At 33.5% G+C, this 12,171-nt stretch overlaps 2 protein-coding genes and 1 long non-coding RNA gene across 4 annotated transcripts; 1 reads left to right on the forward strand and 2 right to left on the reverse strand.

Annotated features, from left to right (window-relative positions):
- Window positions 1–2,268: 2,268 nt before the first annotated feature.
- Window positions 2,269–4,939, forward strand: LOC111790153 (uncharacterized). The gene is made up of 9 exons (XM_023670988.2): window positions 2,269–2,751; window positions 2,924–3,041; window positions 3,515–3,551; window positions 3,628–3,697; window positions 3,784–3,888; window positions 4,007–4,157; window positions 4,239–4,321; window positions 4,482–4,575; window positions 4,665–4,939. The coding sequence occupies exons 1-9, from the start codon at window positions 2,721–2,723 to the stop codon at window positions 4,747–4,749; spliced, it is 774 nt and encodes a 257-aa protein (XP_023526756.1). The 5' UTR covers window positions 2,269–2,720; the 3' UTR covers window positions 4,750–4,939.
- On the reverse strand, window positions 4,327–4,793 carry LOC111790156 (uncharacterized). Its single transcript, XR_002814452.2, has 2 exons — window positions 4,653–4,793; window positions 4,327–4,552 (listed from the first exon to the last, which is right to left on the reverse strand). It is a non-coding gene; the product is annotated as an uncharacterized LOC111790156 (long non-coding RNA).
- Window positions 4,940–8,112: 3,173 nt separating the features above from the next.
- LOC111790155 (monothiol glutaredoxin-S15, mitochondrial) lies at window positions 8,113–11,990 on the reverse strand. Of its 2 annotated transcripts, none has more exons than XM_023670989.2 (7): window positions 11,833–11,990; window positions 11,271–11,360; window positions 9,846–9,983; window positions 9,529–9,628; window positions 9,010–9,076; window positions 8,585–8,663; window positions 8,113–8,438 (listed from the first exon to the last, which is right to left on the reverse strand). In XM_023670989.2, the coding sequence occupies exons 2-7, from the start codon at window positions 11,340–11,342 to the stop codon at window positions 8,382–8,384; spliced, it is 513 nt and encodes a 170-aa protein (XP_023526757.1). In that variant the 5' UTR covers window positions 11,343–11,360; window positions 11,833–11,990; the 3' UTR covers window positions 8,113–8,381. The 2 variants fall into 2 exon arrangements, with proteins under 2 accessions (XP_023526757.1, XP_023526758.1); XM_023670990.2 differs by having other exon boundaries at window positions 11,271–11,391; window positions 11,833–11,988.
- Between the last annotated feature and the right edge of the window lie 181 nt (window positions 11,991–12,171).

Below are 12,171 nucleotides of genomic sequence, written 5' to 3' on the forward strand. Positions count from 1 at the left end.
GTCTAATAACTTCCTAAACTTTCAATATTGTTTTGAGTCAATAAGTCCTAAAACTTTCGACTCAGACTTTTTCAACATTTTTTAAAAATCACAAATATGTCGACAAAATTTAAAGTCAAGAATCCATTAGCAGAATCCATTACGCAGAAAGTTCATGAACAAACTTGTAATTGATTATTGAAAAGCAGAAAACATTATCAAAGTACTCAGCTGTGGTTCACAAATGTCTAGTCCATGAATTTGCACCTGCTTCTTGCCTATATTATGCTTTCAATCTACCTAGTCTAGCAAGATGATGAAGTGAATATAAAAAGAAGATTATTAGAGTTGATGTTGTTATAAAAACCTGTTAAGATTCCATCTTTTTGGTTCTAAAATGCATACAACTTTTCTTATTAAGCTCAAATGCTCATAATACCCAATCAGACAAATAGAACAAGAACGAGAACAAGAACCAGAACTATTTTAATGTCCAACAAAGAATAGTGCCAACAGCATATGGTGTTTCTTGTTTAAAAAAACAATGAGCCCACAATTAAGCACAGACCAATTATATAATCAAGTTGGATTATCTCTCCATTTTAAAGGGTGGGTGGTGGAGGAAGAGGAGGAGGAGGAGTTGACAAACAAAAAGGTTGAACTTTCCATAAAGGAAGGAAAAGAGCCCAAACATTGACCAACACACAAAAGTGTAGATTCTTCTTTGCCATGCACTCACAAGTTGCCTTTTATTTTGAAACAGGTAGTTCAAGCTAAAGCTCTCAAAATCAGAGCATTTTTCATAGCCAAATGTCAGGCTTTTCCTCTTTCATACCAAGCTTGCATTCATTTGCAACTGAACTAATTCTGAAAAACAGAAATGGAAATTCTTGACAGCCCGACTGCAATGGCTAACATAACAATGAATCTCAGGGAAGAAGATAAGAAAAGAAAAAAAGAAAGAAGGAAGGCTCCAACCCCACCACTACTCTTGAATCAGTAAAGCCACAAAAGGGGGGGCGTGGGGGGGGAGGGGGTGTTGGAAGGGATAGGAATGAAGATAATATTAAGAGAGATATCTGATCCCAAGATGCCTACACTGTAGAGTTGAAGTTTTCATCATTTTGGGCCTGACTAAAAGTTAGTGGTGTAAAATTGACTGAGACCTTCTACCTAACCTCTGTGTAGCCACTAAGTGGTGAGCGTGTCCTCAAACTCATCTTCTTCAGCTGTAGAATCTATTCCTCACACCCAAAATTTTCTATTCCTTATTGCTGCTATCAGACCCTCCATCAGAAACTCATCCAAAATGATCCTCAAAAGTTTCAACAAAGCAGTGGAAGTGTAGAGTTTAAACGGTTCATAAAGAATAAATGAAAAGCTTCTTGTGAGATCCCACGTCAATTGGAGAGGAGAACGAAACATCTAAAGGGTGTGGAAATCTCTCCCTAGCAGACGCGTTTTAAAAACCATGAGAAAGCCCAAAGAAGACAATATCTGCTAGCGGTGGGCTTGGGCTGTTACACTTCTGTTCTCACTGGACTTTGAAGTTAGGTAGAAGTAGTAGAGGAGCATATTTCCAAGTAAAATGATGTTCTTGTGGGTAAGTAAAGAAGTAGATTGAGTGATTAGAAGAATTGGGTAATATGGAAAACTTTGATTTGGTAACCATATTGGGGAGAATGATGTTGACGAGTTTTTGTGTCGTGAAGTTTTGCTAAAGATTTAGCAAATCTATAGGCTGTAGAACAAGTACTTTTGTCTCCCTCCATGAGCCTCAGATAAGAATGGATCATTTAAGCTCTGTTTTTCAGCTACATAATCATATCAATCAATAAAAACAAGAAGATCATAATTCTAATACCCTGGAAGATGAAATAATAATGATTTGATTCTGCTAGATTTGTTGTCAATATGGTGGCCGTGTGTGCATGGATACAAACAAAAGTAGTCTTTGTAGTGGGTCTCAGAGCAATCAAAATACAATGAACTGGCAAGCAGAAGAGAAGAAAGAGCAGAGAAAAAAGTTGAAATGCTTTTTTATTGTGCATCATTCCAGGTTGGTAACCACATATGAACAATTATAGTATAAAAATACAAATACAGAATATAAGATAAAATTACTTAGCACTGCAATTTTAGATATTTGTTCTTACTTAAATTAGATAGAATGGACACTCGAGCCAACCTCACTTTCTGGTTAATGGTATCAATCAGAAATTCATTAAAAATGATTGATTATAGATATTTCCTTCGACAAACTGAGGGGTTGGGTTGTTCTTTGTAGTTTCTAGTAATATTCTTGAAGTTTTTCATTGGATTTGCTTTATTTCTTGGCCGCTCCCCAGTGCCCACAAGCATAGATTCTCTCTATTTTGCATATCCAGAGCTCTCTCTCCTAGCTGGGAGCGTTGCGGATGGATGGATGGATGGATGGATGTGCTCTGCCTGCTGGGATTCTTTGTGTTTCTTAACAAGATTTCCTGCTTTTGTCCTTGTCTTTACTTCTCCTTTTCACAGATGCCTCTCCCTTTCTGAGTTTCTTGGCCATTTGGTGCACGGTGCATCTGGTGTACAAACCACACTACCATAGTGATTCATATTCTCCCACATTTTATTCCACTTTCACATCACCAAATTGGCTATAAATAGACATTTTCATTGTTGTTTTTCTACATCACAGCATATTACACTCCTGGGGGGTTATTGCATATATTCACAAGTGCCTCTTAACTTTCAATATGAGCCACTCACATTCTAATATCAGCTCTGGTTTGTTTACTTTTCACATTCCTTCTCATTTCTTTTTCCATGCACACCCATTTGCTTGAAGCCTCCATCTTTGTCCCTCTTGATGTTCCCTTTAACGTATGGATTAGTTGTTTTCTATAAACTAATAGTTCATGATTCATAGAAGTTACACATTCTGGTGGCTAAACTGCAGGCAGTAGATCATCAGCAAGAAGGCCATTAGAATTTGGAAGGACACATGTTGTGAGGCCCAAAGGAAAACACCAGGCCACCATTGTTTGGTTGCATGGCCTTGGTGATAATGGCTCTAGGTAATGCCTCTTTTTGTCCTCTAAATGCTCAACTTCATGTAAATGAGCTATCTAAGACTGTTCACATAAGAACCTGAGTTATCTAACACTATACTCAAATAATCAAACATGTTTGATAGCTGTTTAATGAGCTTCATTGAAGCTAGCCTAAGCACTAAGGTTTCTTGCAGAGAAATTTGTGACTGTCTATGTTGGATGTTTATTTTACTAGCTTGCCATTAACAGTGGACAGTTTTATACATTTCCCCTTTGCATAAAGTAATTTTTACCTTATTTAAGAAGGGTTTCCTAAGCCAAATGACAAAAGGAAAGGTGGTCTCAGAATGTCAACATGTTCATACTCTTCCCTAGAGTGTTAAACTTTTCCAAGGATGTTGTCTTAGAGGTTCTGTGCTTTAATTCTATGATATTTTTGCTAATAACCAATCTAATAAGTTCTGCTTTCTTGCCTTTTTTTCTCTGTTTAACTGCAGCTCTTCTCAGCTCCTGGAAACCCTTCATCTTCCAAACGTAAGAAACATAATTCTATACAATCAAATGGGTATCTTCCTCCCTATACTAATCACAATTTCTTTTACATACACAGATCAAATGGATTTGTCCAACCGCTCCAACTCGACCGGTATCTCTACTCGGAGGCTTTCCTTGCACTGCATGTTAGTTCAACATCCTACTTTTCTCAAAGTTTTCATTCCTAAGCCCATATTTTCTAAAACTGTTCCATGTGATTCTTTCTAATCAGGGTTTGATGTGGGAGAGTTTTCAGAAGAAGGTCCAGATGATTGGGAAGGTCTCGATGCCTCAGCTGCCCATATTGTAAACTTACTGTCTGCAGAGCCATCTGATGGTAAACTTAACAATCTGAATGAATAGTTTTAACAATCTGGGAATCTTTATATATACTAAATTATCTGTTCCCCAACTTGATGGAGAATAAATTTCTTTAATTCAACCATTTCTGACAGTAAAAGTTGGGATTGGAGGGTTCAGTATGGGAGCTGCAATGGCACTTTACTCTGCAACTTGCTGTGCTCTTGGAAAGTATGGAAATGGAGTCCCATACCCCATCTACCTAAGGGCGGTTGTTGGGCTTAGTGGCTGGCTTCCTGGGTCAAGGTATGTTGTTTGGGGGAAAAAATCTCCATGAATGATAAGTGTTCATATAGAATCAAATAATATACTGAAAATGGCATACAGGGGCTTAAGGAATAAATTTGAAGCATCACACGAGGCTACAAGGCGAGCAGCATCGATTCCTATCTTACAGTTTCATGGAACAGGTGGGTATCTAAATCTTACGCATACAAATATACTTCAAATTGAAGATTTCAACCATCAGAACACAGCATTTGTTTAAAAGACATCGATTCTCAAATGTTTAAAGGGGAAAATAAACTGATACATTCAATAATTTCATCGATTATGAACCAAAAAATGCAGCTGATGAGATAGTACCTATGAAGTACGGAGAGAAATCAGCGCAGTCGTTGAGCACAGCTGGGTTTAGAACCCTAATTTTCAAAAGCCAAGAAGGGTACGGTTGTATTCATTTCAAAAGCATAAAATTGAATAAGCAAAATGAAAAGGGTCAAAAGGGTGTTGATTGATTACTGGTGTTTGCAGGCTCGGACATTACACGGTCCCGAAAGAGATGAACGAAGTGTGCAGTTGGCTGAACTCGAGGCTGGGACTTGAGGGCTATCGCTAAACGTTCTTCCATACTCAATTTTCAACTGTAGTAGCTGATAACAAAGAGGACGCTTGTGCTTTTGGTTTGAGTAGGCTATAAGTTTTGTACGTGTTCTTAATTTTATAGTACTGATAATTGGGTTATTTCTGAGTTTGAAAGTTACACTTCAGCTAATTTAGGGAATGAACATGAATTTATAAACAAACAATACTAGTCCCAATACTTTTTAAAGTCATGAGAACTTAGGTTCAAATTTGGACCATATCATACCATTGTGAGAGTCGTGTTCGTCTAACATGGTATTAAAGTCATGCCCTAAATTTAGTCGTGCCAATAAATTGGTAAATCGAACAAAGGACTCCAAAAGAAAAAAGAATTCAAGCCTCCTAGAAGGCAGGAAGACAGTAAAAAATGACTACGACTTCAAAGGAGTCGAGCCTCGATTAAGGAGAGATGTGCTTTGTTCGAGGGGAGGTGTTAGGATGACGAAAGTCCCACATCCATGAACGGGTGATTAAATTAATCTTTTTGTTAATATTAAAATTTATATATTTATAAAAGAAAATTAGTTAGAATTTGAAATTACTTAAAATCATATCTAATCGAAAATAATAAAGATGTAAGTTAGATTTGATGTTCAAATAATAATTATTTTAAAATTATAAATAAAATAGAAAAATATAATTTAATTTCATACTTAATAAACAAATTAGGTTTTAAAATTATATATAAATAAATCATTTATAAAAAATGAAATTACAATATCTTTTTTTAATTTAATCATAAAATATTAAATTTATATGAGTTATAGGTAATAATATTCCATCAAAATTAAAAAAAATAAAAATAAAATAAAACCCAATATTAGTAGTGTTGTTTCGTAGGAATTCTGGATCAATTGATCCATTAGTAGCGTTGTTTACACTCAATGATTTTCCTTTTGAAAACCAATAGAATTTTAAATAATAGATATATAAGAAATCACTCTTTATCCATAATAAAAAAAAAAAAAAAAAAAAAAATCACCTCTTTCTTTTGGTGTTAGAATTATCGTTCATCTGGTTCATATAAATGTCTGGACAATTATCGTTCATCTCGTTCATACAAATGTCGAGAATCACCTGCCATTACATAAAATACATACACATTAGAAAAATAATTTAATTTTATATTTATATATACATAAGGTAATTATTTTTTTACCAGGAATTTCATTTTTATTGAAATTGATGTTTTGATCTCCACCATTAAAATTGTTTATCTCTATGCTGTATTTTCTGCACGATATTGGTTTCGGTACAAATGTTATCAATCTCGTTCAGATGGACGACGCTATGGTTGTAATAAGTTGCAATATTGTCTATATTAGTTATGAAATAACGAAAATTGATGTTACCTAACCAAAATAAAATAGAATTTACAACGTAGCTGAATACGCTAAAATATATTTAATACTCTCAGAGAGGAGTTGGCTAGAAGACGAAAGGCTTGCCAACTCTTCAATGGATGGAAGACTTTTGAAGATGGAATCCAACTCCAAATCCTGCTATTATAACCAAAAATTATAACAAAAAATAATTTATGTATGAATAATTAAATAAATAAGAAAATAAACAATGTGATTGAGAGGAAAATTTAATTTGTTAATAGATTGGAATGAGTGAAAGTTATGACTTTCTTTACAATTTATAGAAACAATTTCTAATTTATTAATTATATTATTTATTATTATTATTATTATCTCTCAAGATTTTTTATTTATTTATCTTATAATTTTGAAATATTAAAAAAGATCTATTTTTGAAATATTTAAAAAATATCTAATTTTGAAATATTTATTAAAAAAAAATAGTTTTTTAAGAAAATATATTTTAAAAAGAAATTTTAATTTGTTAATATGTTGAAATAAGTGAAAGTTTTATAATTTATAGAAATAATTCCTAAATTATTATTATTATTATTATTTTATTAGTTTTATTATCTTCTCAAGATTTTTTTTATTTATCTTGTAATTTTGAAATATTTAAAAAAAATATATTTTTGAAATATTTAAAAAAGATCTAATTTTTAAATATTTAAAATTAATGGATTAATATATTGAAATAAGTGAAAGTTATGACTATCTTTACCATTTATAGAAATAATTCCTAATTTATTATTATTATTATTATGTATTTATTTATCTTGTAATTTTGAAATATCTAAAAAAGTTCTAATTTTGAAAACTTTATAAAAAATATCGTATTCTTTTAAAGAAAATATATTTACAAAAAACAAAAATTTAATTGGTTAATATATTGAATTAATTTGTTAATATATTGAAATATTAAAGAAAATATATTTACAAAAAAACAAAAATTTAATTGGTTAATATATTGAATTAATTTGTTAATATATTGAAATAAGTGAAATTTAGCTTTCTTTACCATTTACAAAAATAATTTCTAATTTATTATTATTATTTCTAATTTATTATTATTATTATTATCTTCTTTATTATTATTATTATTATTATCTTCTCAAGATTTTTTAGATTCAAAAAAATGAATAAAAAAAAACGAAACCAACTCCATGGAGCTATCACCAAAACACATCAAACTTTAAAAAAAAAAATAGTTGCAGATGGCTATCACCAAAACACAGGATTAAAAAAAAACGAAATCAACTTCCTACTTAAAATCGTTGCAGATGGTTATCACCAGAACGATTCAAAAAAATGAATAAAAAAAACGAAACCAACTTCCTATAGCTATCACCAAAACACATCCGGCTTTAAAAAAAAACGAATAGTTGCAGATGGCTATCACCAAAACACAGGCTTAAAAAAAAAAAACGAAACCAACTTCCTACTTAAAATCGTGTTGCAGATGGCTATCACCAAAACATCAGCCTTAAAAAAAAACGAAACCAACTTCCTACTTAAAATCGTTGCAGATGGCTATCACCAGAACACATCAGGATTGACTGATATTAGTGTATTTTGGCTGATATGGTTGCAGAGGGCTATCACCAGAACACATCAGGATTGGCTGATATAAGTGTATTTACTTTGATATCATGGCTATCACTGAGTATTTACTTCGATATCATGGCTATCACCAAAACACATCAGGATTGACTGATATGAGTATTTACTTCGATATCGTGGCTCGACGAGTACCAAGAAAGGAACGAGTTAATACATGGGGGCTTTGTGCCCTTACTAGCATGATGCGAACCAAAGCCAAAACCTGTGTTCCAGCTTACGTTCGAGCTCAATACGTCGTGATTACTCGACATTGTTGGGGTAGGAAATCCTTATCTACCTACAATGTTGTTAGAATCCTAACTGGTGTTGCTCGAAGCCGAGCATGTATCAGTTAGTTGCTTCTTATTGGGAAGGAAACCGATAAGTCTATTTTTTTTTATTCAATCGCTAATCGTTATAAGAAAAAAATAGCTTAGTAAATTCATACAAATAGTAACTCCAAAATCGCTAATCACTTGTGATGTAATATTCTAAACGAGGAAAAAAAAAAAAAAAGGATAATAAGAGTGGTCGGTCACATTTATTAGGGAATATAAAGAAAAGGTTTAAATGATTGAACACAAACCCTCCATGGAAGATGGGTTTAACCATATCTCTTTCTTCATACTGGGTGACTGAGAACTTATTCAGTCTTCTGATTGGCTGCAATATCATTGAGCTTTTCCTTCAATTCTCCAGTCTACACACGAATAAGAACAATGTCAACAGGGGGCACCTTGAAAATAATGTTGAGTCATGTTTTCTGGGAAAAAAAAGTGATAATAAACCCAGAAATCCTTGAACGATCCTAAGAGAAATGAACTGCGTAGGTTGTAAATTGGATACCTGATGCAGATTGAGTATGATATCAGATCCTCCAATAAACTCTCCTTTGATGAAAATCTGGGGAAATGTTGGCCAGTTGCTGCATACAAAAATTTCTCATATCACAACATATTCATAACAATTTTACTTCTTCGACCAACAATATCACGAGTTTATATTTGCTGTTTGGAAACGTTTTCCAAGCAGCAGATATCATCATACAAACTGTAGTTGATTTAATAAGTCATTCGCAGTTTCGTAGATTATATTTACCTATGCATGACTTAATATTTTTCAAATCAAATATTACGCAGACATGACTTAATCTTTTTCAAATCAAATATTTCGAGATGACTTAATCTCTTTCAAATCAAATATTTCGAGATGACTTAATCTCTTTCAAATCAAATATTTCGAGAGAAAGTCTGGTATCGAAGGGTGCATACCTAAAGGATTTCACAGCATTTTTAAGCTCGGCATCTTCCAAGATATTTCTAGCACTCAAAGGTACGTCTGCAATACTTAAACATATGAGAATCACGGAAAAAGATGACAAGCAACAGAGTGGGGTTGCAAGGATTTATATCCCGTGATGGACACGGAACAAACATTCAACTATATTATTAGAAAATTCAATACAGATTCAACTATATTATTGTAGCAGAAATGAGCAGAAAACCGAAGACCATACAAACAAAATTCATGTGATTATAAAGAAGCAAGATAATGGTATACATAAGCGATCACAGTGCCAGTAATTTGAAGTATTGAGACCATATAGTGATAGTCTACTCTTTACACACATTACAAACAAAGAAAACAGACACAATATTGGCTCAAAACATAGAATTATTAGACCATCAATTTCCGTTCCAGGAGAACAAATAGGTACGTCGCAAAATAAGCTTAACCAAAAGAGAACAGACTCGTTAAAACAAACACACGCACACACAATGAGTACTTACTATATAAATTCAACACTCTAACAGCAAGAGAGCTAAATCCACATTGAGGAGCATCCGGCACCCCTTTCATATAAATCATCACAGGATTTTGCTGTACATCCTAATAACAATACAGAACGAAATTTAGTACTCGTTTTTAAATTCCTCACATCCAACTCACACCCTTAAACATATAACTTTTCTACTTTTTGTCCCTTTTGTGTATTTCATTTAATCAGGAAATTTTCTCTTATCAAAAAAGAATAAGGGGAACGCACATAGTTTCTAATGTGCTTCCTAGATAAATGTTGCCAGTTCTTTCGCAAAAGCATACATACCTGTTCAACAACATCCCTCAAAGAAAGGCTAGAATTCTCAAGTTTATTAGTAGGTTTGAAATCATCATGAGTATCAGGATCATTAGGTACAGTCGTTGAGTATCTCATTCCATGCTGGTAATTAAACCCAGGCACCACCTATCAACAGTTCAAAATGAGGCACCATAATATATCATAGTAAGCTTTGTCGGTCAACTTTTATAATTTGTATGTTGTCTTAGAACTCAAGGATGTACATCAAAATTAAGTCTAAAGTTCTTATATATCATGTTCAAGTAAGGTCATGATGACTTGTATGTCCCCCTACCATATAATTTCACACTAGGGCAGTCATCAAATTTTTTATAAAAAATTTAGCGCAAATATCAAATTGTCCTAATTTGGAGGTTATATCAATTGAAACCCTAAACTGATAATTGTATCGATTTAAACACTAAATTTTTTTATAAGTGAATCAATTTAGGCTCTCCTTAGAATTTCATTTTAAAAGTGTAAATGCCTAACTTTTACACGTACATAAGAGTTTTTTAAATGCAAGATTAATGTAAATTAGAGAAAAATGCGAGAATCAAATAGGTAGTAGCAGTTTTTCATAACAACGAGAAGGCTGACACATCGTTCGGTGTCTAGCTTTGATACCATTTGTAACAGCCCAAGTACACCGCTAGCAGACATTAACCTCTTTGGGCTTTCCCTTTCGGGCTTTAAAAGCCGTCTGCTAGAGGAAGGTTTTCACACCCTTATAAAGGGTGTTTTTTTCTCTTCTCCAACCAATGTAGGGCATCACAATCCTCCCCCCTTCAGAGCCCAACGTCCTCGCTAGCACACCGCCTCGTGTCTACCCCATTCAGGGAACAACGAGAAGGCTGACACATCGTCTGGTGTCTGGCTCTGATACCATTTGTAACAGCCCAAGTACACCGCTAGCCAACATTGACCTCTTTCGGCTTTCCCTTTCGGGGTTCCCCTCCAGGATTTAAAACGCGTCTACTAGAGGAAGATTTTCACACCCTTATAAAGGGTGTTTTGTTCTCCTCCTCAACCAATGTGGAAACTTCAAATACAACAAAACTAATGTGACCATAATAAAGAAAACAACATTTATAATCTAACCAAATGAGATAAAATGAAGTTGTGATCAAGAGTAATAGAAAATACTATGACAAAATAGGCATTATACTTAAGCATACATCTCTAAACCAAGAAAAATAGATAGCCTACAGATCTCTTTCTTCAAAGTCAGGATAGATGTGTGAGATAAAGGGAAGATAGGGATACTTGAACATGGTTCCATGATTTTCAAATGGCATAAAAATGAGAAATAAAAATCTCCACAAACTCACGCCTAGATCAACTAAACAATACAAAAGCAGGACAATAGAACTCAGAGTATAAATATGATAATGTGATTTCCTCAAACCGTACTATTCTGCTAGTGCGAGTAGCTGGAAGACCTGCCAAGCCTTTGAAGAGCAAGCTTGATAATGACTTCGCCATTGTTCCAATTATAATATTCTGTTAAACGAGAAATGTCCAAGTAGATTATCTAAAGTAAACAACAAATTCAAGACTCAGCAAATTGGAGTCAAATAGTAACATATGTCAATGTACAATGACAAAACGAAAAAAGAAGAAAAGAAAAAAGAGGAATGAATTCCTTGAGAAAAACAAAATTCTGTAGGCTTTAGCATCATCCTATAGAAGGAATTACAAGAGGACAGCCAACTCAAAAAAAGAAGAACAAGTTTAGTTATACAATTATTCGAAACCCAATAAATAGAAACGGACATGAATTCCACAAATTATTAAAGGTTAATGGAATGACAAAGATCGTCCAGAAAAACTTAGAATAGCACTACCAGAAACCAGATACAGCTGAATCAACACACTGCTAGGTCGAGAAATGCAGAAATTAAGAGAGTAAAAGAAAGAAGATAAAAATAAACCGGTATGTCGCTGTGAGCCGAAAGAAGAGAAAAAAACTCACCGTCGATGAAATTTTCGCCGGAAAGAGCTCGGCGGTTCCGATGGATAGTTGGGGGATTTCGCCGGAAACGTGGAAGAAAAAGAGATACAGGCGGTTCCGATGGATGGTTGGGGCTTAGCAAAAGGGTTTAGTTTCATACCTTTATACATTAATTGTTTATTTTTTTTGCTTGTGAAATTTTACAATCACATGTATCTCTTCCTATCAAATTACTGTACGCCGCTTTTATCCGACCAATCAAATAAAGAAATGTGTTTACCACAAGTTTGACCACAAATTTTGTATATAATTTTTGGTGGTATCAGAGTAATAATTTAGTATCTACACATTATAAACATT

Source organism: Cucurbita pepo, chromosome 3, assembly GCF_057944985.1.
Source record: "Cucurbita pepo subsp. pepo isolate OVF chromosome 3, ASM5794498v1, whole genome shotgun sequence".
Lineage (NCBI taxonomy): Eukaryota > Viridiplantae > Streptophyta > Magnoliopsida > Cucurbitales > Cucurbitaceae > Cucurbita > Cucurbita pepo.